The sequence below is a fragment of the Anguilla rostrata genome, chromosome 17 (assembly GCF_018555375.3).
Source record: "Anguilla rostrata isolate EN2019 chromosome 17, ASM1855537v3, whole genome shotgun sequence".
In the NCBI taxonomy this organism is placed as follows: domain Eukaryota; kingdom Metazoa; phylum Chordata; class Actinopteri; order Anguilliformes; family Anguillidae; genus Anguilla; species Anguilla rostrata.
In genome coordinates, this window is record NC_057949.1 from 10100478 (window position 1) to 10124587 (window position 24110).

The following is a 24110-nucleotide window of genomic DNA, read 5'->3' on the forward strand; positions in this document are numbered from 1 at the left end:
CAATGCTTTTTAATGTGTACTTTATTTGGGCGGTAACCATTAGCCAGCGAAGAAAGATGGCATGACATGCATGTCTTTTGGCTGATTGTAGATGAGACAAGCGGCAGCGGCATCCTGACAAGGATACCCCAATGCTCCAGTGCAGTGAGGGGGCACTGTTGGAGATTCTGTCTTTCGGATGAGGCGTTAAACCAAGGTCCCGACTCACTGTGGTCATTAAAGACCACATGACACTTGTCGAAGAGAGTAGGGGGTTCCCCGGTGTCCTGGCTAAATTCCCAACCTGGCTCTCTCAAACTTGCCACCTAATCATCCCCTGATTTAATTGGCAAAAAATGTTCTCTCCTTCTCCACCTTAGCTGATGTGTGGTGACGTTCTGGGGCAAAATGGTTGCCATACATCACCCAGGTGGGTGCTACACATTGGTGTGGTGGGTGAGGTGAGTTCCCACTCCTCACTGTAAAGCACTTCAAGCATTCGGAAAAGTGCTATATAATTGCAATGATTCATTTGTTCATTTGTTCATTCATTTATTCATTCATACAAGCTGGGAGAGAGTACCCACCGTGGTCCAGTCAGGACAGGGCCTGAATAATGAGCTGGGTTGCATATATAATAAAAAAGGTACAGATTCCGGGTATGCTGTCGTTAAGGAATTGGGCAGGTCTGAGTCAGTGTTGTCGAGGATTATCCAAATATACTTGGCAGTCCGTGATGCTGGTGCCGTTGTGTTACCTAGGGTGATGGACAGAGCCTGTGTTGGGGGAGGAAGTACCTGGTAGGAAGAGCTCCTCAGTTTTTGCAAGACTGAGTTTGAAATGGCAATTGATCATCCTCCTCCAGATATCAGGCACCACCCTCTTTCATGGAAACCCTCTTGTCCGGGCAAGGAGTCATGTTTTAGGGTGCCTGCAGATTCTGCAAGCCCCATATTACCTGGATTGGCTAATCCCCTGCCCTCCTCCCTTTGAGTCAGCCCATTTGCGTGCCACATCAATCGAGAGATTGAGTAAACTAATATGGCATGATGGCAAATCATGGAGGAATTGTCAAGCCTAGAACCTGCCTGACTATTCTGCCCAGACCGCCCCAGCCCTGCGTTGCTTTGCCCTCGTTTGGGCCCCACCCACCAAAAAAAACGAATGTGTTTTGTGTGTAAACAGCAGGGGAGGAGAGCCGACCCACATACTCTGCTTATCTTACAGTCCAGCCCCGCGGAGCACCTGTGCCAAACACAAGCTCTGAGAGCATTCATTTGATCTTAAAGAGCAGCTATTCGATGTTATCCAAATGCCCGCTCACAGCTGCGTCAAAAAGAGATGCCTAGAATGTGTTGTGTGTACATAACTCTGTAAGATTTATGTTGTATTAGTCTCATCGTGCCAGATAACGTCACTTATCTCCATGATTTCTGTCTTTTTTGACGTTAGCTTGGAGACTTACCAAGGACAGTAGGGCAAGGTCGAAGATGTGTTGAGTGCAAGGCGCTGAACAGTCTTGACAGATCAGGAAGAGTGTTTGGTTCACCTTCCTGGAGTTTGACAGTCTTGCTAATGCCCCTGTGACTGACACACACGCACACATACATACACGCGCACACACATACATAAGTGCAAACCCAAATAGGAATACTCATACAAAAAGGCAGATACACACACCGACACACATACACAAATACACACATGCATACAGGTAACCAGCATTTAACCACATTGCTATTCTGTATAATTGCAAAATATACTTTTTGGCTCTGACACACACACGTACAAACACACACACACACACACACAAATACAAGCATAGACTGTATGGAAGGCCAGTGACAGGGTCTAAGACCAGGAGTAGTTACACTGAAAGCTAACTGAAAACAACTATTATTAGCATGTGATTTTAAGGTTCACATACCTGCCTCCTCACTGGAGGTAAGTGAGGTAAGATTAGTCCATTTCTCTTTATTCTATTTAAAGGAAGAAACAATTTTGCAAAGAGTAGGTACCATACACCTGGAGACTAAAACTGCACAATTATATGCCTTCTGAAGACAGATTTTGCCTTGGTGTAGAAAAAAAAGTTATTTCTTACTAATATGCAATTAAGTTGGGATATTTATGACCCATTGAGAAAAAATACCAGCAAAGACCCAACATGTTTTATGAACTCATATTTTTCCACTCTTGTCATAAAAAAAGAATTACCAACCCATGCGCTCAAAGAAGTTTTTAACAAACTAGGCTATATAACAAATAAATGGTGCATTGGCTTCTCATAGATAATCATAGAAAGGAAAGATGGGAGCCCACACTCTTAATGAATAGATATAGATTATGAATGTCTACGCAACAAAATCATTTTCATTTTTATTCCTATTTGGACAAAGAGACAGACATGTTTCGGCCTAAGCTGTCCTCAGTGTCTTGTGATAGACCAGTCACTCTTGTCATAGACCATTGAGTTACATTCTGAATGAACTTAGAGTGCTGTAAAAGGATTTTTGTGCTGTTTTGAGACATCTGCTGAGAAATTTCTCATGGTAGAACTCACCTAGGGCGCACCCTGCTGGATGAAAGATGACACTGCCTGAGCACATTAGAGATTTGCATCAGTGCACTGCTTGGGAGGAGGGAGCAGTGCTTCAGAGAATATGCATTTCTGAAGCCCTCTGAGGCTCACTGCACATGCTCTTTGTGGCTGGCCAGTAACCATTTGTAATTCTGCACTTAATGATTACTTTAGCATTTTTAGCACAGTCTTTGATAATCAGGATAAGGATAAATAACACCTAATAAAACATAAAAAGGCTGAAAAAAGGCTGGGAGTGTGCTGTGCATTTTAGCCTCATTCCACCCAGAAAGTAAATTAAGTTAAGGTTCGTACATTTTTTGTTCAACATGTTTTAGTTTCAGTGTTTGGCTTGTGCAGACCTTTTGACTGAACAATCAGAACAACTGAATTTAAAAAAAAAAAAAACTTTAACTGCCAAGTAATAACTGATCTTTTTTTCAACAGGTTGAAACAAGTGCAGCAAACAATAAAAGATGCTACAGTATATTTTGGGCCATTTTAGAGAGGCAGTGTAAAAGGGTTTCACTGGAAACTTATGTGCCAACACCATATTAATGTGGTGGTGAATAATCTCTCTCTCTCTCTCTCTCTGTGTCTCTCTCTCTCTGTCTCTCTCTTTCTCAGTGCAGTTGTAAGTTTGAACAGGTCAGGACAAACAAAGAACAGCTCAGGTTACCTTCCATCTCCAGGTGTAATGTCCTGGATGAACAGCTACAATGCTCAGAGATACAGTCTTTCAGCACACCTGCTAAGGGTGGCAACATGCCCAAGAACCCCTAGGCAGGACTATTTACCCAATTCTCTCTGCAAGAACATCAGATGCTAGAACGTTCCAGAAAAACAAATTCACCTCATTATTTTTCATACAGACCTGTATGGATATTTCTCTGGACGAATGAAGAGAGAGCTGAAATGCTCATGATAATATCAGTTCTTCAAGCATTCTGATTTGATAATGCAAGTACAAATAATTTGAAAATTAACAGGGCCACTTTCTTGAATCATATACACAGGATCATGACAATACAGCTGTAACCTGAGCTGTATGATAGGCCAGCAGTCAGCCAATCACCTTTCATGTGGTCTGGCATTTTGAAAAGAAACAGCTGGGATTGGAGGGAGAGCTTTTCAAACAGCACAACACTCCGCTTTCTGCCACTGCTAGAGTCTGCTGGGAAGAGTGAGAACACATTTCTCAGTGCTGGCTGCATGTCACTGAAAAACACAAACCCAGCATTTATAATTGTATCCTTTTTGCAAGGCTGTAGTACTCGAGTCCAGTCTGGCAAAAACATTACAATGATGACATTCTGCATATGCTCCGAGCCCTGCCCCTTCCCAAAAAACGGGTTGATACCTCATTCACGCCTAGATTTGGAGACGTGAAAGGGGCTTTTTTTCATGTTTGAATAATTATTTGATGTCTGAAAATGTTCGCTGAATATGTTATATTACGAAATAAAGCTGTAGTAATTGGTTTAGTAATTAGTAACTACTGTATTCTTTTGGAATGCACTTATACTATTCAATGTTACCTGGAAGGTGTTTCCCCCATCTACTGTTACAATTTCCCCTGGTCCTGGGGTAAATGTAACATCTGACTTGTGTTAAAATAAATCCAGTGACCCAAATATTGTCTGTAGAGATATTTAAGAGTTGACAGCAATTAGACAGATGAAACTTTCCTGCATAAAAAATGACTGATTTAGGTCAAGTGGTCTTTGAATGACTGAGTGAAAAAAAAAGTGTTAAGAAAGTGTTAGGTTTTCTCCTGGGCCTTTTTTTTAAAGTCTGGGATAATGGATGTAAAGTGTTAGCAAGCAAAGTGAAACATACTTAATAATTAAATGGCCATTTACTGAATTAATTTTATATTTTTCAAAGTTGTTGCAGACTTTATGCATGTTTAATAATTAATATCAAACGGTAAACAATAACATTGTAATGTTTTCAATCATGTATTTCCAATGGACAATACATGTTAGTTTGAGTGCGTAATTTTAAATGTGTTTCCTTTATTTTAAATGGCCTTATTGTACTTTTGGTATACTTTGGGAAGCTCTGGCAACTATGGCTTTGACGTTCTATGTAAGCCGGAACCTTTAAATTGGTAGCACCGCAGATAGCACGGATGATAAACATTTTGTGCTACAGACAGAACATTTACGAAACCACCTTCTTCAACTGTTTTCCTACTTAAAATAAGAAGTTCCTGTATGGACATAAATTATTGATGCATAAAAGTAGTTCCGGTTTTATTGACCTATGTTCAATAATAGGAAAGCATTTCTTTAGAGTGTTTCTCGTCGTTTCAGTCAGGTCTTCTTTGGTTTTAGCCACGAGACATGTCGGACGTACCGAGTAATGCTCCGGAACGTGAGTGCTGTTGTGATAAACATATACTGTAGAAGCTATGTGTTACAAAATATTGCATTAAGTTGGCTGAATATTTACACATTTTACAGGTGTACCGCTGTGTTGTCACTGTACGAAAAATTTGATTTACGTACATTTCGATACAAAATACTACGTAATAGCTTGCTTCGTTAGCGATATAGCTCCTGATAACGCTCGGTTAATGTGATTCACTAAAGATACATTCAGTGTTGGGTCCAAGTTTACAATACTATTTAAAACTACCTGACGTTAACAGTTAGTCAAACGTTTAAGGTCATACAGGGTAACTTAACACGCTCAAGTTGCTAATATAAGGTTAACTAACTTGGCTAGCGTTTGACAGCTTGGCTAGCTTCCTTTAGCTAGAGATGTTAGGTAGGCTAACTGTCTACAGTACCTTTTTTGTATATATATATTTGTAAATATATTTCAATTTCTATTAGACTGTCCTGGGACAGCCAGTGAGCAGGCTGGAAAGTCATCAGCTTGTGCGGGTTGCCCAAACCAGAAAATATGCGCCTCTGGAGCTCCGAAGGCTCCTGATCCAGGTATGTGTCCTTTTTGTTACGTCAACTGTCAAGTATCAAGGAGCTGTACTCACTTCACATCCTATATATATTTTGCTGAGGAATCTGTTTAGGGTTATGTCCTACTGTATGTCATAGCCTGGTAGCTACCGATATGCGTACTACTAAATTATTATGAAACCTCATATCTGGCCACATTCGATCTGGTTTTCACACATGGTGTGAAATCAAGAATGACACTTTTTGAAATATGAAAGATTTTTTGATTAAATGTGTGATTGATGCATGTACAGTGTAAACATATTTCTAATGCCTTCCTTTTAATGTAGCAGATTGTACGATTTGGTATGACACAAAGGTCTGTCTCTAGTTTGTTTGATTCAGAAGTTGGAGTGAACAGTGGGCACATATGTGAAATGCAATTAATCCTTCCGTAATAGAAATCCAAAGACATACTAACATTTGTATTCAGATTCAAATGGTGTAACTTCACTGAGTTATTATGAAATTATTACATTGTTATGAAACATCGCTTCTGTCTCCTCTTGCACTGAAACAGCCATAGAGGAGATAAAGGAGAAGATGGTTACGGTGAAGCACAAGATTCTGGTTCTTTCTGGAAAAGGTGGAGTGGGGAAGAGCACGTTCAGCACGCAGCTAGCTCATGGCCTCGCCAGTGATGTCTCCAAAGAGGTATGATTACACACCTGGTGTAAAAACTAGAAAAACTGAGCATAAATTTCACATTATTATACACATCAGTCAAAGTGTTAGCACTATGATTGTGCTGTGGACTTTATTCGTAAAATTGCTATTTTATGTGACTAGCCAACCAATTAAATATTATCAACTAAAATTTAAATATTTATATTCAATCCCCAATCATTTTTTTTTCCAAAACCCATTCAGAGTGACTTTATAGTTTTTTCACTGGTGATGTTTGATTTCATTGGTAATATTTGAGTTTTTGTTGACTTTACTTTGAGTAGACCTGTTGGGTTGGTTGCAGCATCATTCTGATGTTCAGCTCAAATCAACTAAATGTATGTAGCGCATTTCATAAAACATTTTTCACAATATGCATCAGGTTATACCCCAGCCTAAACCCCCCATAAAGCAAGTCTAGGGTGACAACGGCAAGGAGAAGCTCCCTTGGTGGGCTAAATGGAAGAAACGTTGGGAGGAACCAGACAGTGTGTGAAGTGTGATGAGACAGGATGCTCAGGGCCTGTGTCTCTAGTGCAAATGGCAGGATTTCAAACAAGGTGTGTCGCAGAATCCCGTCTCTTGCTGCCATGGAGATTAGCACCGCCCCCTGCTGCTGGGACGTCCCGGGATTAGGGGTGTTGTATCGATTTCATCGGAGAGGCTCTCTAATAGCACCGTCACGCTGGCCGCTGCGGGCAGCATGTTTGTTTAATGCAGTGTCGCTCTTGGGCTTGAGTTCCCCCTAATCTCTCAAACCACTCTGCTCTCAGGGTACGTGGCCTGGGAGATAAGGAGACACGTTGCCACGGCAACACGTTTCAACCTGCGGAAAACATAACAGAGTCTCTAGCATTCCTCTCACATTTCACCTTTGCACCTGCAGCTTACAATCCACAAACAAACTTGCTTGTCCATCTTATGCAAGAACTGCTTAGTGCATTATCTGTGGAAACTGTATTGTGAGTAGCTCTGGATAAAAGCGTGTGCTACGTTAACGCAATGTGAAGTAGTTTGTTAACATTAATTGTCAAGTAAATTTGTGCAAGTCAGGCAGAGCCTTTATTTGTTTGTTGTTACCATTATGCTGATTGATTGAATTACTTTTAATATTATGAAGTAGCTAGCTGCTAGGCTATATAGACAGGCACTGAGGTGAATATCCTTTCAATAGCTGAGATGGTGTTATTGTGATGACTTAGCTGAACAGTTGTGGCATAAACAAAAAAACCCCAAGGCAGGGTAGATGCTAACATAGCTAGCTAGCTTGGCAGGTAAATTTCCCATTTATAATGTATAACATCATGAGGGGACTCTGACAGGAAGAAGACGGACAGAGAGAGAACAGAGAATCGTTCACTAGCTACTGTTGTGGGCCCCACAAGGCTCGCCCCCCCTTTCCAACTTACAGCCACAGATTCTTAAGACTAACTGGATGGCCAGCACTGTTTTCAGCTGGATATGTAACTTCGTTCTCCCTTTAGGACCGCTCATAAATCCTAACGTGATGTTTCTCAGCAGTCTTCCCCTTGCTTCCTCGCTCCGCTTCATTGGAACTGTACTCCTCTGGTCCTGGCATCAGGCTCGGCAGGGCAACCGCGATGATCCAGCGTCCAGCGATAATCCGTCGGTGTAATTCTCCCCCCCCCCCCCCCCCAGATTTTGAATCCTGCCATATTGTGAAATAGAGACATTGCAAAATAGAGAGGGAGAGACAGAGAGAATGTTTTCAACATTTTTAATTTTGGAATTTATTTTGTGATTACTCTTCCTGCTGGTAAAGGTGGCTGGACTGAGAACGTTGTTTTATGGAAGCTGGAATGGTTTTACCCTCTGCCTGGCTTTATAAAAATAAATAAAATCTAACTGCCGTTGTCACGGTAAGTGACCCAAGAGAGCTAATCCATAGCCAGTCCCTGCCTCTTGGGTGGAATGTTCTTTGAGCTTCCTCAGCTTTCTGTGGGCTTAATGACAGGGTGCGATATTAATAAAACGCATCATTACTTTCGTATAGTGTATTATTTATCAAGGTCTGCTGTATCACAGAGTCAAGTTTCACCCCTGGGCTTTCGATTGTAAGCTTGCTTTCCATTCAGTTCTTGAACCGTGGTTTCCTTGATCGAGGTGCTTAACTGAAATGACTTCAGGGGGGAGAAATTTGGCTGTGAGATGATTCAGTGAAAATGGAGCGTGAGACTTTCTGCCTAAAAAAAAAAGCAATAAGGATGATATTCACGACCCTGGCACAGCCATTCAGAGAGGGTTAGTCAGGCTTTGGCGTCAGTTTATTCAGCTGTGGGGGGGGCCATGTCCTGATATGGCATCCCATGCCATCCTTTTGGAATAGCTTTCTTTTTTTAATTTTCCTTTGTGAATTGTTTTTTTTTTTCCTTTCCCCCCCCCCATCTGTTCCATCTTTTCCGGTTGCCTAGTTCTACAGTTCAAATAATGGACAGGGTTTCCGTGCCTCCTGCCCTGATTTTTCCCTGTTCTTTTTTTAAAGCTAATCTCCCATGATGCATTGCGTCACCTGTGACTGAGTTTGCATTGTTACTTGCTGGGGCTGAGGGCGACTTGTCGTGCTAAGCTGGTGGCTCTTGGAACTGCTCTCTGTTGTTTTTGCCGGCAAAGCTCCTGTTTTAACCCTTTTAGTCTTGGCTCCTTTTAAAAAAAAAAACTTTATAGGGGGCTTCACCCCCTCACAACCAACCCCCCCTCGCCCCCCCCCCCAGGGACCTGTGGTGCGTTTATCCCTCTTTCCCATAGTCTTAAATATCTTTGCTGGGGTAGTGTTTCATGTAGCGGAGGTCGGCTCTGTGCAAACACTGGCCTCGGGTCACGTTGACGTCCCCAGCTGCTCGCTGTCACGGCGGGGGCGGGGTTGGCGGGGGAGCGGGGGGGGGGGGGGGCGGAGGGTTGCTGGGGGCAGTGTGTATCGGGGCCAGGTTGGGGCGGGGTTTAGCTGCGCTTTTTCAGGTCCTGCGGGCGAACAGCCAAACGCACGACTGACGTATCGTGGCTCACCTGGGGGGAAACCGGAGGCATCACGCTGTCACATGACACATTCCCCGAAACCCCCAATTCTTCTGTACCCAAATTATTATTTCAATATATTCAATATACTCTGTGATTTTTGTGGGCTGTCTCTTACTTTTCTTATGCTAATTGCTGCAGAAATCTCTGCACTGCGCCGAGAACCAGGAAGTACCGCAAGGAGAACGTTGTTTCCACCTGCCGGTACAGTACAGAGGAGCGCGGCGGCTATTAAACGCACAACACAAACATCTGATTCGCTCCCCGTCTTCAGGGCCAGGCTTGTTACGAGGCTGGGAGTGCTTTTGTGTGCTTTTTTGTGAGCGTGAAATGGTGTCCCTCTGAAGCGGGAGTGCTCTTATTATTTTTGGAGCGGCGCCTGGCCTGGCCGCAGGGGTCAAGCAGGAAATGTTTTCTCGTCCCCTGTCCCCGTTTAATTGGGCTTTCAAACGGCACCTGGACCCTCTGCCAGAGAGAGAGAGAGAGAGAGAGAGAGAGAGAACGAAACGTCGTGAGAGAAAGAGGGAGAGTGTAAGTGATGAAGGCAGAATGGGAGAGGAAAGAGAGAGGTGGGGGGGGGGGGGGGAGCACAAAAAAAAAAGGGCGGGGGGCGAGCGAAAGGGTTTTTGCACCGACTAACAAGCCCCAGAGAGAGATGTCAAACTCTCCAACAAATCTACTGCCGAAGTCGAGACAAATCAATACCGGCTCCTCTCACAGCGCACGGAGCAGCTAACTGGCTACAAAAAGGAACGGGGGGTAGGGGGAGGGGGGGGGGCGGTTTCTGTTTCCTCACCTCCCCAGGAGTTAAACTGCATCGATGTGATCCAGCACCGGGGCCGCCTCCTGAGGGACCCGGGGAAAGTTGGCAAACCGGCTTGGCGGCGGGAGAGGCCCTAGCCACGACGCTCCGCTGGCTAGCGATCCCGCTAGTCGACCTTCCCTTTCGTCTCCGCTGGGGGGCCGGCCCCCACGCTGGGGGCAACGGGCGCGCGGGCCAAACAGACCGTCCGCGGTGCCCGGCCGCGGTGCTCTCCCGATCGGCGCCTCGGCGCTACGCGGCCCGGTCGTACGCGGCGCTTGTTTGCGGAGCCCTCGCCGAGCCTCTCGAGTGTATTGGACAGCACCGCGGGAGCATGTGCGCTTTTATGTGGCTTTCCCAAAGCACTGTGTTAAATGGGCCAGATGAACAATGCGTGTTGTGCGTGTTGTACACACCAACCTGATTGTACAGTTCAAGTGCAAGTATTGAATTAGCTATAGATTGGTTGACAGCATGTCAGAACAGATCTTGTCCAGGCCAGTAAGGAGGAAGTGCCACACAATTCCCTTTCAGGCCATAGTTGATCGTGTAGAAGGGATCCAGACTGCCCCCTGGAGGGAGCAGACCAAGGTTGACACCCCGAGGATGGGTACCCGTTCAGCTCTGCAGTAGAACCTGTGCAGCATAGCTGTTTGGGGGACTGGACCAGAACCTAGTGGTAGGTTGAAGGTTTGAACCTGGCTATGTGGCTCTTGTTTTACATTCAGCCTGGTTCCATGCAGTTGACTTGCCTTAGTAAGTATCCAGCATGGGGGCTAATCTCATAGAATATCACCCCTGGATAAAGAGGTGTTTGCTAAGCCAAGGTCATGCTAAAGCTTAGCCGTATGCTAAGCTAATACATGCAGTTATGACAGCAGGCAGGTGAAGTAGCAGTATCAGCGGCAGCAGCATGGCGCTGGACTGAGACTGAGGCGGCAGCGGCATTTGCATGAGGCAGGCCAGTTCCCCTCGGCCGGGGGGGGCGGGGGGGGGGCTGGGGATTGGGGGGGCAACAGCTGAAATAACAAAGCTGTAAGAAAACAAAACTCTGTGCAAGCCCCCGGGTTCTCCCCTGTGGAGAGACGTTCAGCACCTTCACTAAAGGCTCAGGGCATTTAGCATTTAGCATTTAGCCGTTGCTATGTGCTGTGCTGTGTGCACACCTCCAATTTCTTCTTTTTTTTTCTGGTGTCACATTTGCCTTAGTGTTAAATTGTTTGGGCAAGCGGAATCAAACTGGCCATACACGGGGGGAGTGGGGTAGTTTTGCATCACTGAGATTGGAAGAGATAAAAGGATTTGAAAAATATTTCTATAAAAAAAATCAAGAATGGCTTTCCCTCTGGACGACCTTCCTCCCATTTGACCCAGTTCACCAGTGCACATGTTTGTATCTGGGATTCCGGGCCCTAATCCAGAATCATATCTCCTGTGACGCACGTTTTCTACTGTAATGTTTTGCAGAAGTGATTTTTGGAAATGAATTCAGTTGAGCAATCCTACTGGAAATGCTCGAGAGTGGTTGCACACTGCGAAATGCAGTCTGTTTCTGATGGCCAGACCTAACCACAGCCAGCATTTCCTCATGGAAGCGTATAGTCCAGACGTGTAGTTTATTTTTCTCCAAAATTGCAAAATCGCAAGTCTGGGGCTCTCTGAAGTTGATCCAGAGGTTCTTCAAATGGCCAAATCTTTTCCCTTTTCGAAACTAATTTGGTCATATGTTCATATTTCATATTCACGCGTCCTTGGTAGTAGTGAGGTGTGTTGGACAAAGGCGCCAGTGTTCACTCATTTTAAGTGGTGGGGGTCTCCAGCCACAGGTTTTAGAGAACCTTGAGATGGAAAGTTTTGGGAATCCCTGCCGTAGCAGGCCATTGCTGCTTGGTTTGAGGATCACCCCCCCCCCCCCCCTCCCCCCCATGGAAACCAGATGTATAATTTAATTAGGGGATCCGACAGGGAGTTTTTGTGTAATGGTCAAACCTAAAATTAGATTAACTCATAAAATGTGAGCTTCCCTGTGAGAGAGAGTTGTAGTCACAGATAGTGCCAAGTCATTCTGAAAAGTTTTTTTTTTTGCCGTCTTGCTGCTTCCCAGCATTATGTGATACAAGAGGAAAGGTTCTAGCTTCCCTCTTGTCGAACACCCACTTGTCACCTTCCTTTTGTTAAAAGTGCAAGAGGAAAAAAAAAAAACACGATTTCCAATGAACCAGCGTTTCAAAACACAGAGGAATGAGAACTGGTTCAGGGAGCCTGGAAGCGAGAAAAAAAAAAAAAAAAAGCTAAAGTAAACCTTCAATTGTTCTTCAGCTTGAAAAGTTCAAGCGCATCTCACTTAGAGTTTAGAGCATTAAACTCGAGCGCGCTCTCGGTAGAAGTGGCCGGAGGCTCGTCGGCTGGAAGGGAGAAGTGGACCCCTCAGACCGACTCTCTCGACCCCAAACTCCCCCCGCGGGAATTGTGGGGAATGTTTGGCATTCCTCAGAAAGGTTAGGACTCGGGGCCCCCCGCGGTTCCTGTGTGAAGGCCTCCGCTTCCCGCCCGTTCGCAGGAATCTGGTCCAGAGTCCCTGGGAATGGAGGGGCTGGGGGCGGCCTTATTTTACGGGGGGGGGCGGGGAAAGGCACACTCGTGGACAGTGTATAATTGTTATCGTGAAATGAAACCAGAGGAAGTGACATCAGAGGTGGGTTGGTCCTGCTGTAACGCAAAGATGATTGTGCTTTATTCTTAGCCCTTTTCACATTTGAAGTGACTCATCAGTTTTAGAATAAAAATAGGGGGCGTCCAGGTTTCTGATTTTTTTCTTTTTCCGTTCACTGGTCCGAAACTTCCGTTTCATTTGCACGTATGCTCTTCTCTGTTTACCGTCTCTTTAAGTTTTATTTTTAAAACCGGCTCCGCTGCTGTCGGACGCCCTTGAAGCTCCCGCAGTGTAATGCTCCCTCCGGTGTGTCGGCCAAAACATCTGGTCTCTGGTGCGTTGTGTTCATCTGAAAGGCATAAACCTCCAGCCAACCAGCACCTACCGAGGGCTGCTGCTCAAGAAACTGGACTCCAGAGGATTTCTCTTATTTTTGTTTACCCTACCCAGTACCCCCCCCCCCCTTTTTGTGGGGGGGAGGGGGGGGTGGGTGGGAAACGCTGTAACATTCCGTGATTGCCTTGCAGTGGCCAAACATTGCACTGGCTGCTGAGGGAATATGCGAAGGAAGCGTTCGGTATTGGAAGGGACCTCTTCCTCGTCCGGCCGTGTCGCTTCAGAAGCTCCACAGCAACGTTGTAGCCCGTCGTGACATTTCGATTTGTCGCGTTTCTGAAAGGGGGAATGAGCTGCTCCTCCAAGAACGGCACTGTGATCTAGCCTACTCTGCATAGCCAAATTTGAGCTGTGAGTGGCTTGAGACTGATAACAAATATTTTCTCATAATGTTACGTGGGATTTAAAATGAAAAAAGCTCAGTCAAAAAGTGCTATTCCAATACAGCTTACACAACTTATCATCAGAGCTGTGGTATTTCATTAAATGTTTGCGTGCGTTGTGCGTTATTGGTGGCTTTGCTAATCCAGAAGGCAGCCGTGCACCTTAATTGCTGAGGAACTCCGCTTGTAACTCGGAGATTACAAGCTGGAATCTCAAGTGGAGCTCCGCCACCCTCCGTACCCTTGGGCAAGGCAATTAACCTGAATTAGTTCAGCAAATATCCAGCTGTGTCAATGGTTTGTAGAAATGTAAGCTTTGGAAAAAAAGTCACTCTAGAGAAAAGCGCATGTCGAACGTCTGAAAGAACGGAACGTCCCGAGCGTTGTGTTAGTTTTGGCCTTGTCGCTGTGGAAGTCCTCCTGCTCTCGATGCGATGGTAAACTGCCATTTCTCGCCGTTTCCTGTTTTCGCGCGCCTGCACCCCGGGGGTGTGTCCTGTTGGGGGCTTGGCCGTTTCATTGGCTCCTTCCTGTCGGCAGCTCTCTGACGTCTGGAGAGCGAGCGTGCCCATCTCTCCACTTCTCCCTCGTTCTCCAGAAGTGCACCGTACACACGCTCACGGGGGCCATGGCTCCGGTCCAGCAGGCTTTCCAGCTCTCTCACTACTCAGCGCTGGGTCAGTCAGGGCAGGGATTGGCTGAAATTGAGTCCATCAGGACAGGGATTGGCTGCAGTTGAGTCAATCAGGACAGGGATTGGCTGAAATTGAGTCCATCAGGACAGGGATTGGCTGCAGTTCAGTCGATCAGGACAGAGATTGGCTGAAATTGATATGAGTGAGCCTGGCCCTGAAATGACAACCACACAGGCTCCGGCCCAGCAGGCCCCACAGTTCATTAGCTGCAGGCTGAAATGAGCAATTAGCGCTGATGAATTTCTTCCTGGTGATACATTTACTTATTTATTAATTTGCCTGCCAGTCACCCCGCGGCCTGCCAACTGTGGTTTGTGTTTTGCTTGATGGTATAAAACATCAAATGCTTGAGAAGCAACGCCAGCTTCAACTCCTTCCTCTATGGAGTCCTACAGACAACATTCTTCCTCAGTCCCAAAGCACTACTGTCTGACAAATTAGTGAAAAGCTTTTGTTGGTTATAAATTGATCGTTTCATCATTGGCAAATCCTTTCCACAATGTCCCAAAGTGCCAATATCATTCATAGCCAATGTTGCCAGCTAATTATTTTAGCTATGAAGCCACTAACTTCTACTGGCATTGATCTATTCATTCTTCAGACCACGCTGACTCACCCCATACAGATTCACACCTACACCTGTAGGCTAAACCCTCAGCACTAAGGAAATGATTGAGTTATATTTAGTATAACCCAATTATTTCCTTATTCTTTGCTAGAAGAATTTATATGCATCTGCATGTGCTGCGATAAGCAAATAACATATTAGATAAAAGAAAACAGATAAAATACTCCATTAATTCACATCAAGGTTTATATTTTTTCCTAAATGCTGTTACTATTAATTGAAGTTGAGATGGAAGTTATTGCCTGTAATAAATCTGGTCCGCAGGTCTTTAAAAGGTCACACTGAAGCAGGCAGCAGCGGTAGCAAGGCCGGACAGAGCGCCCTGAACTAACTGTGTTTTGTGGAGTAATGTCGCCCCCTGCTGGTCTTGTCAGCCAATTTCAGACAGTTCTGAAGGCAGGGAACAACTTGCAAGCCTTCTAAAAAATAAAAATTATCACATTGCTAGCTAGCATTCTAGACTTCTTTATAAAATGTATTTATTTTGCATTATTCCCAGCAAAATTAGCAATGAGGAGCTCCCAGCAGTTGGAAGTGGTAGTGTAAGGAGAGTGTGACACACACTGTCGGATTCAGCAAGGAATATAAAAATGAGGAGGCGCAGTGCGTGGCATGTGTGCACTCTCTCTGTGTGCCCTTTCCCATTCTGTCCTGTGGAAATGGGCTGCAGTGGGCAGACCCAGCTGATCATGAGAAGGCAGTGCTATAACAGCATGGGTATGCTAGCTGACTGTCTTTGCTGTATGAGCTTTGGAGCTGTCCTGCCCACTCCTGAAGACATCCACCAATCAAAGGCAGTCCTAAAGAGCAAGTCTCAGTTAAACTGTATCTTTCTTTGGTTCAGTTGAGTAGCAGTTTTAACCCTGATTTTTCTCTCTCTCTCTCTCTCTCTCTCTCTCTCTCCTGTCTATATTTCCCTTTCTTCTTTTGATTTCTTTCCTTTTTTCTCTGTCTCTGTCTCTGTCCATGCTTTTCCCTCTCTATTGCTCTCTTTCTCCCTGTCTCTCTCTCTGTCGCTCTCTTTCTCCCTGCCTCTCTCCGTTGCTCTCTCTCTCTCCCTCCCTCCCTCCCTCAGGTGGCTCTGTTAGATGTGGATATCTGTGGTCCGTCCCTCCCGAGGATGTTGGGGCTGGAGGGGGAGCAGGTACGCCGTCGCTCTCTGAATAAGGGCCTTCCCGGGGTCCTCCCTGATGCACGGTCAAACACGCAGTGCCACAGAAGACTTTGGTAGACATTGTGTGTTATTCAGTGTGGTTAAGCACACTTACCTAATCAGACCCCCGGCTCAGTTGGCCCCTTCATGGGAAAAGACCGTGACCACATAGCTGGAGGATTTTACAGGGTTTGTTAAGTGTGTACTGGGGGTGTAAAAGGAGATCACGGCGTTAAGGGCGTATACGAGCTTCTGCCAGTTCTCCCCTATGAAGCGAGGTGGCCATTAAGCGTTTTGTTCCGAGCTGGAGGTCTTTATTGGTCATGACAGGTATTGGCCGAGGTCGCTTGTAAAATAAGTGAATGGCTTTGCGCATGTGTCTTTTCACTTGGTGACAATTGAATCTAGATAGCTGGATCACTAACCCTGTGTTGTTATTTTATTTTATTTTATTTTCTAGTTTAGACCAAACTCATTTGTGTTTACTGATGACTGATAACATAAAGAAACTGAGGACACACAGTGGCTTGGGTTAATTCAATCTGCTGGATCTTTACATGTCCGTGATATGGTTTCGTATTTTGTGGTACCATGTAATCAATCATGTTATGGTGTGTTTAATGTGGTACAAGCTTCTTCGTGTTTCTGAGTGTATTCTATGGTGCCCAGTAATCATACTGCTGTGTGAGTTCTGTGGTAAAAGACAGCTGACCGGAGTTTTTTTCTTGTGTTCAGGTTCATCAGAGCGGTTCAGGCTGGTCCCCAGTGGTGAGTGAGAGATGATAATAGTAATACTTGATCGCTCGCAGAAGATCACTTGTGTTGTTCTCGTGGAATTTTGGTGACCCTACCTGGTTAAGGTGAAGATCTGCCAGACCTGGTCCTGGAAGCCCGCAGACTCTGCTGATTTGTGTCATTACTCAGCACTTGATGGATTCGAGCAGTTTATTCCCCTGTTAATGGACCTCATCTGGTTTCTTAAGTCTAAACTGTTTACTCATTACTCAAGTGAAAAGAAAAACCAGAAGAGACCCTGTGGCTCTCCAGGACCATGGCTGAATCACCAACACAGTTTTGCATGCACATATGCAGGTTTATTCATTTTTGTGCGTGTTCAAAATGCTACGTTGTGGTGGAAGTTTCATGCAACGATATGACATTAGGCACATATTGATTATTTCTGAGACTGCTTGGTGATTACAGAATCTTCCAGGTCTTTTCAGGGTGGCCTATTGTGTGGTTTTTCAGTTTTAGAAATGATAAATCTTTGATAAAACCAGAGAGAACAGTTTAAATATATCCAAAAGAACAGGAAGAGGGCTTCCATCGCTTCTAGAAAGGGTAAAGCTGAAGAAAGTATTGCGAAGGTGCTCTTTGGAAAAAAACGGGAAAAAACCGACAACATGATGAGTACAGCAAGTCCAAGGCACTCTTCTTAGAATCAAAAGCCTTTAATGAAGGGTTAGTTCATATAGGAACATTTAAAAACTACACAAACATGTTTTGGCCTCACACCGGGCGAAACAACAATCAAAGCAATTCAGGCAAATATTCAAAGGAGTAGGAATTAGTTCAAATGACTAACAGCCCTGACAAAGTTTCATAGCTCGTTTTCATAGCTGGAAACAGAAACAAAAATGTGAATAAATTGGCTGAAATAATAGACGGCTAGCAAAAACACATCACCCTGGTAACAGGGAGGCAGGCTTTTGATGCCCCACTGTAGTACAGTTAACGTCTGGTAGCTCGCTAGCTCACAGACGTTACCAGCGTGGCACCAGATACAGTTTGATATAAAATTTAAATGAGGTGCTATCAAGTGACATCTTATTTTGAAAATTTAATTGGACCGGCAGGGAGGCACTTTGGAATAGACCCCAAGCGAGCGTGCGAATGGAAGGGGAAAAATAAATAGTTTATAAATGTTCCACAGCCAGGGCAAATAAAATGGACGAGATGTGCGAGTTCAGTGCTGCTTCACAGTGATGCTACCCGTATGCGTAGGTAAATGTTGCCCATAGGCTTGCAGTACTCTTTTAAAAGTACACCTTTTGTTCTTCCAGTTGTTTTTACCATATCGCTCGTACAATTTAAAATGTTGTACTGCCAGATTGTGATGACCTGGGCAGTTTTAATATCGGAAGCCTAGTTTTAGACTGACATGTATCTAACCTGAATGAGTCAGAAACGTGTACAGACGGCAGTCTCCAGCAGAAGCTTAAGCAGCAGGACTTAGCAACCTGGACTGTTAAAGGCAGACTTTGCAGGATTTTTTTAAAGCCTTGCTGTGGTCCTGCGTTTACAATCAAAGAAGTCTCTTCCGCCATCTTCAGCTCCGCCCACTCACCCTGAGTACCCCACCTAACGTACTGTACCTATCTGGACAGTCCAGCAGAGAACAAGCCCAGCTCCGCGTCGCTTTTCATCCCCTTTGCAGCTGTCAGCTGACATCACCAGGGAAAAGCAAATCGAAAGTTAACTCTAGGCTTGTCTTTTTGCTTTGCTTTATCTGGGCTTAGCAACAAGCACCCCTTGCTGAAATCTGATCCCAAACCACAGGCTCTGTAGCCACACCCACCCCTCCCCACACAGAAAAGAGCTCCATGCCCAGAAACGCATTTTACAATAACAAATACAGGTACTGACGCACAAATTTGGCGAAAGTGTGTAAAGACAGAGATTGCCAGTGCACACTAAATATGCCTTAGCATGGTTTTTTTATAATATTTTCAAGGTAAAAAATCCTGCATAGTATGCTTTTAGGAAGATGTAGGCCTATACAGTATTGTCACAAACTATGGAAACACTGTGGTTGAAGAGATTTAGTGCACTTAAAACTTTTACCTGTGCCCTTTCTTCTGTTGTTGTTTCTCAAAGCTGTTTTCATCTGTAAAGACGTATTCAAAATCGTTACCTTCTTGACCAGGAGTGGTAATGTGACCATCAGTAATTTTAAGGAAAAGTATACAACCCAAATAAAATAGTTTTCTTCGCATGAATATTAACATTTCATGTAGAAAAATACTGGACAGATGTTGAAGTTGATTGGAAAATTTCTATTAGACTGCTCAATTATATAGGTATGAACTAATACATATCAGAATGTATAAGGATTATTACTTGTTTAACACAACGGCTAATTATTCCTTCATTAATGTCTTATGTTGATACTACATTTATTACATATTACATGAATTATGCCAAAAAGAGAAATTGTTGCAAAATATTGCATTAATCATCTAACTGTTTATAAATATAGTATTTCCATAATTTATTCCTGTACTGTATATGTCTATATATACACACACACATATATAGTATATACATACTCACAGAGGGTAAAATAATCGTTCTCAAACTTTGGGACTGGTTGCCAGGCTGCGATCCTCGAAGTGTTATATTTAGCAGAACGTTCCTTCGTTTACGAGACACTGCTCAGTGGCAGTCAGTGTAATGTGACCATCAGTACTGGTTGCCAGGCTGCGATCCATGGGCTAAATTGCATGTGGAAGCATGCGTAACCCAAAATAGCGCAAAGGATGCTCACTCGCTACATGGAAAAACCCACCGAGGCGCATCGCCTAGAGATTTCCACAGTTGTCCGCTACCCATAATGCAGTAGTGGTACTTTTGTCACATACATTATTTAGCGGGCTGTATGTTTACAAGAACCCTGATGCCCAGGCTGACATTGACTTTTCCGTATAGCCCGGATTGTGAAAGCCATTCTCATTTTAATGCAGAATAGCTTATGTACAGAGCTTATATACTTGCGCACAGTTATGGCCTTTTCAGCTTAACAAAACCAAGGTACAAGCATAATCCTTTTTCATTTCAATTTATACAAGAAGGCTCCCACACACTTTGTCTTGCAAAATGTATTCTTTGTAAGTGGCTAATGTTCCTCGAAGTGTTATATTTAGCAGAATGTTCCTTCGTTTACGAGACACTGCTCAGTGGCAGTCAGTGTAAATATAGGTCATTTATAATATTTAAAAACATACAATTATGGCATCATAATCAGTATTTTGCACAACATTGTCTCTTAAATGAATCATCAGTTGAAATAGTTTGAATGTGACATCGTAACTGTCCTTTCAACAGAAATAACATCCTCCTCATTAATTCTGTCTTTCACTGCTACAGTTTTGAATGAGTAATGGAGGTTTATGATGGACAAGTGGTGAACTCCTGAACTTCCTCTGTTTGCCTGTGCTCCCAACAGATTGCACTGTGGTGAAGCACAACTCAGGTGTAGGAAATGATGACACGCTCTTCTGATGTTGTTAGGAAGTTGACAAAGTTTTAATCGGGGCCCCAGCAGTTCTCCGGCGATTAGTGGCAGTGTGTCGTGCCAAACCGCCTTTTTCGGTTAGCATAGTACCTGAACAACGATGTACGAACTGAATGGCTTTAACCCTTTAAGGCAGGGCTGGTCAATCTTCTTCCTGCAGGTCGACCGTCCTGTAGCTTCATTCCAACCCTGACAAAGCACACCTCATTCAACTGCTAGAGGTCTCATTGAGCTGCTAATTAGTAGAATCAGATGTGCCAAATTAAGGTTGAAATAAAAATCTACAAGACGGTAGATGTCCAGGAACATTAATGAGCAGCCCTGTTGAATGTGTAAGATCATTCAGATTTTCTTAACTGAACATTTGATTGCTGATGTAACAATCACTATTAGTAATTGGTTGACTAAAGTAGCACCCTCTTTTTTAACACAAGCCTGAAAATGACATAAAATAAAATGGTTACTATCCTTGAACCCTTTTGAGTACAGGCTTTTCTTAGAGTCGGAATTACTCTTAATATTACTGAAACAAAGTAACAGAAGCTCAAACACATTTTTTCTCACCGAAAAGATATTTGTGGGTACAGATGCTTGTGGCTGTGCCTGGTGTGCTTAGAAACACAGCAGCCACAACGCTGGACAAATCCTGGTTCAAATTTCATGACTATGCCACCACAAATGAGCATTCTGCATTGTTTTTTTAGTTATGTCTAGGCAGGTTTCCAAAAAGTCTTTAGAGGTATTTTATACTGTACTATATGCTCATGGAAGAAGTATGCTTAAAAGCATCTTGCAGACCTGCAATTCTTGGTCAAAAAACGCAGGTACGAAATGCCAGCTGAAACTACGCAAAAAAAAAATATATATTTATATTATTGTAATTTAATTACGGAAAACAATCAATTAATACAAAACAATACCCTACAGTTATTCGGTATTTAAACTACATCCATCTGATTGAACCAGATGCTACGACCTTGTGCTTGTGGTTCTGTAACCCCTCCCCGACCCACTTAACATCCACTGATACGCAGCAGTACTTTATTATCCACCGAGGCGTAACGCTGCATTGCTGAGGTAAAATGGGAAGTGGGGAGTAATAATCAAGCACAAAAATGTGACCGTAATGTTAACATATAAAACGTTAAAACATGTTAGGTAACTTTACGAGATGATGCATTTCAAGGGGTATATCCTAATTAGATAAATGTGTGTAGTTAGCCGTAGTAGTAGCTCACATGCGATTTAGCCTCGTTACGAGACGTGTGAATAACTGATGGAGTAATTTAGCTGCAGTAACTCAAACGCTACGGAGACTCCCTGTTCAGACTTTGAAGCGCGCACGCTCTGTTGGAGCAAAGTGACCATTGCAAAGGTGTTTGACTATAGACTGCTAACGTAGCAAATAATTCCTATTATTGCAGCCAGTCACCCGACCAGCCTTGCAGTTAGAAAATAATCATGACTTCAGATGACGAGGATACTAACAAAGAGAGAGAGAGAGAGAAAGCAGCAAAGCTACTAAAAAGAATCGAGTCCATGCCCCCCAGAAGTTCCTCGCAAAATATCAGGAACAATGGCCGTGCCTCCGCCCCTCAAAACTTCCGCACCATGCATGTTGCACATTGTGCAATTATGATTTTGACATTAGCCACCAAGGAGCTTCAGGTAATAATTTAGCTAAACCTCTAGTTTCAAAAGCCTACATTCCTAGATAATTTTTCAATTGAATACTATTTTTTTCATTAGACCTATATGATGTGTGCCTATATAAGCGGATTTAATTATTTAATTATTAAATAAAAATGGAAATCATGAACAGAAACTTGGTTTTATTCATAATTGACAGTGTTTTACATCGCAACATAAGCTTTTTTTAACATTACAACATACGTTTCTGTAAATACTTGAAAATGAAAACATATGTTACAATATACAAAATAAATTATTTCCATTTTTATTAAATAAGTGAATGCAATTCACTTATGGTTATCAGTTTGTATAAGCACACATATCATATAATGAAATATTAATCATGTTTGACTTGAAAGTATATCATAATATAGCCCAGTGCAGTGCAAGTGATATTTTAGAATCAGGTCAAATTATACAATTTTGCCTGATCACTTTAACTGTCAAAACTAGAATTATGAAGAAAGGCTTGTGTGTGCGTGTGTGCGTGCAACGCGAAGTGGTGCGAAAGCATGTGAACTAAGCGTCACACTGACTATTGTGGTACTCAAAATATTTAAGGTTGGCAAGTCTGATCTTGCTTTTCCACTGCCTGTCACGCTCCCCCTCCCTCTCTATCTCCTCCAACCCCCCTTCTTCCCCAAGGTAGCCCCAGGCTGTCCGTTTAATGGTCAGTACTGTGCACTTACTGTAAGCGGGTTCAGTTAGATAGATGCCTCTATGGGATCAATACGAACGAGTGACTTGGCCTACCACAGAACACTGCCAGCACCTGATTGGATAGACTCTGCGCAGTCCTTGGTTTTGGGTTTTCGTTTTCAAAACAGAACAATATGGCGGAGCGTAGGTAAACTTTCTCATTTTCCACCTAAACTGTCCACTATAATACTATATTTCTGAAACCATTTTGGGGGCGAGAAATAGGCAATGCAGTTACTGAAATCATATTTCATCTGCAACACCTAGTTTGAGAGTTTGCTCCCGAGTCAGCACGAGCTAAGTTGGACACCCTCATTTGCATGGAACGAGGACGGAGTGCATTCTATGCAAATACGGAGCCGGGGACGGCACCACACCACTCGCCGGACTGCTTCCCTCGTGCACCGTGCAGCCTGCCCGTAGAGAACGAACAGGATGCGTCGAGTGCCAGATTCGGTGAGAATGCCCCCATGAGTCAGCATTCTAGAACTCTGTTGCAACCGATAACCTTGGCCGGTTTAACACAAAAAAAAACAGTTTAACACAAAAAACATTTATTTTCGAAAGTATTTTTTTTTTAAAACCCCACAAACTAACGTAAGCATACTAGAGGTAATAACAAAAAATAAAAATATAAAAGACAAAAAGGAGTACAGGTGGCAGGCAGCCAGGGCAGGGTAAGGCAGTTTCAGGAGAACTTCCCCATACCACTGTTAACCGCTGTTGCCTGCCTTCCGCGGTTCAAAAAGACAAAAGAAAAACAGCAAATGGAGCCTGGATCCCAATCGTTTAACGAGCCGACACAGGTGCAGTGAGTCAACAGTTAGCCATGGGATACGGACTTGAAGGGGAGAGAGAGAGAGCACCACATACAATAAAATGTCTGCACATAGCAAACTCAAGCTTTCAAGAAGAACCTTTTATGAGGGCCTCTTCAGGAATTCCTAAAGACAGGAATTTGTCATTTGTAGAAAAGAAAATGATACTTCTGTTTCTTCAGGAGATGAAAACACTCAAACCATCCCCTGAGTCCGAGGCAAGGATAGCCTTGGCACAGCTGACCTTTGAAGTGGAGTAACTGGCGGTCAGCAGCGGAAACCTCAGGTGCTGAAATTTGCTGCAGAAGCGGACGCGCTTCAAATCAATCTGTATTAAGAAATAAGAAATGAAACTCAATAGAAACACTTCTACGAAAAACAAAAATAGTATAGACCTCATAAATGAGATACTCTGAAATCACGGCCACTATCCATTCCCAGGTGGTAGTAACAGATTTGTCTGCCTCGTTTTATAGGCTCATACAAACAGAAGCAACTGCCAGAACAAAAATAAGTGTACCTCCTGGGATGGTGGCGGGACATTTACCATTAGCCAGAGATTTATTAAGCATTAATAGATTAGGCCAACTCCGTGAGGAGGTATTGTCTTTGTGAAGAGCAACCGGAACATCTTGCCAATTATCTGGTGTGCATGCACTGGTGGTGTGATGC

At 43.7% G+C, this 24110-nt stretch overlaps 1 protein-coding gene across 3 annotated transcripts in view; it reads left to right on the plus strand.

Moving 5' to 3' along the window:
- Positions 1-4726: 4726 nt before the first annotated feature.
- The window catches only part of nubp1 (nucleotide binding protein 1 (MinD homolog, E. coli)), a 31791-nt gene continuing 12407 nt past the window's right edge, over positions 4727-24110 (plus strand). Inside the window, exons 1-5 of one of the 3 annotated variants that reach the window (XM_064314152.1) lie at positions 4727-4939; positions 5404-5508; positions 6047-6180; positions 15858-15926; positions 16671-16703. In XM_064314152.1, coding sequence (XP_064170222.1) covers positions 4909-4939; positions 5404-5508; positions 6047-6180; positions 15858-15926; positions 16671-16703 — 372 coding nt within the window. In that variant the 5' untranslated portion in view covers positions 4727-4908. The remainder of the gene's footprint in view (positions 4940-5403; positions 5509-6046; positions 6181-15857; positions 15927-16670; positions 16704-24110) is intronic. The other 2 variants (XM_064314153.1, XM_064314154.1) reach the window with 2 other exon arrangements.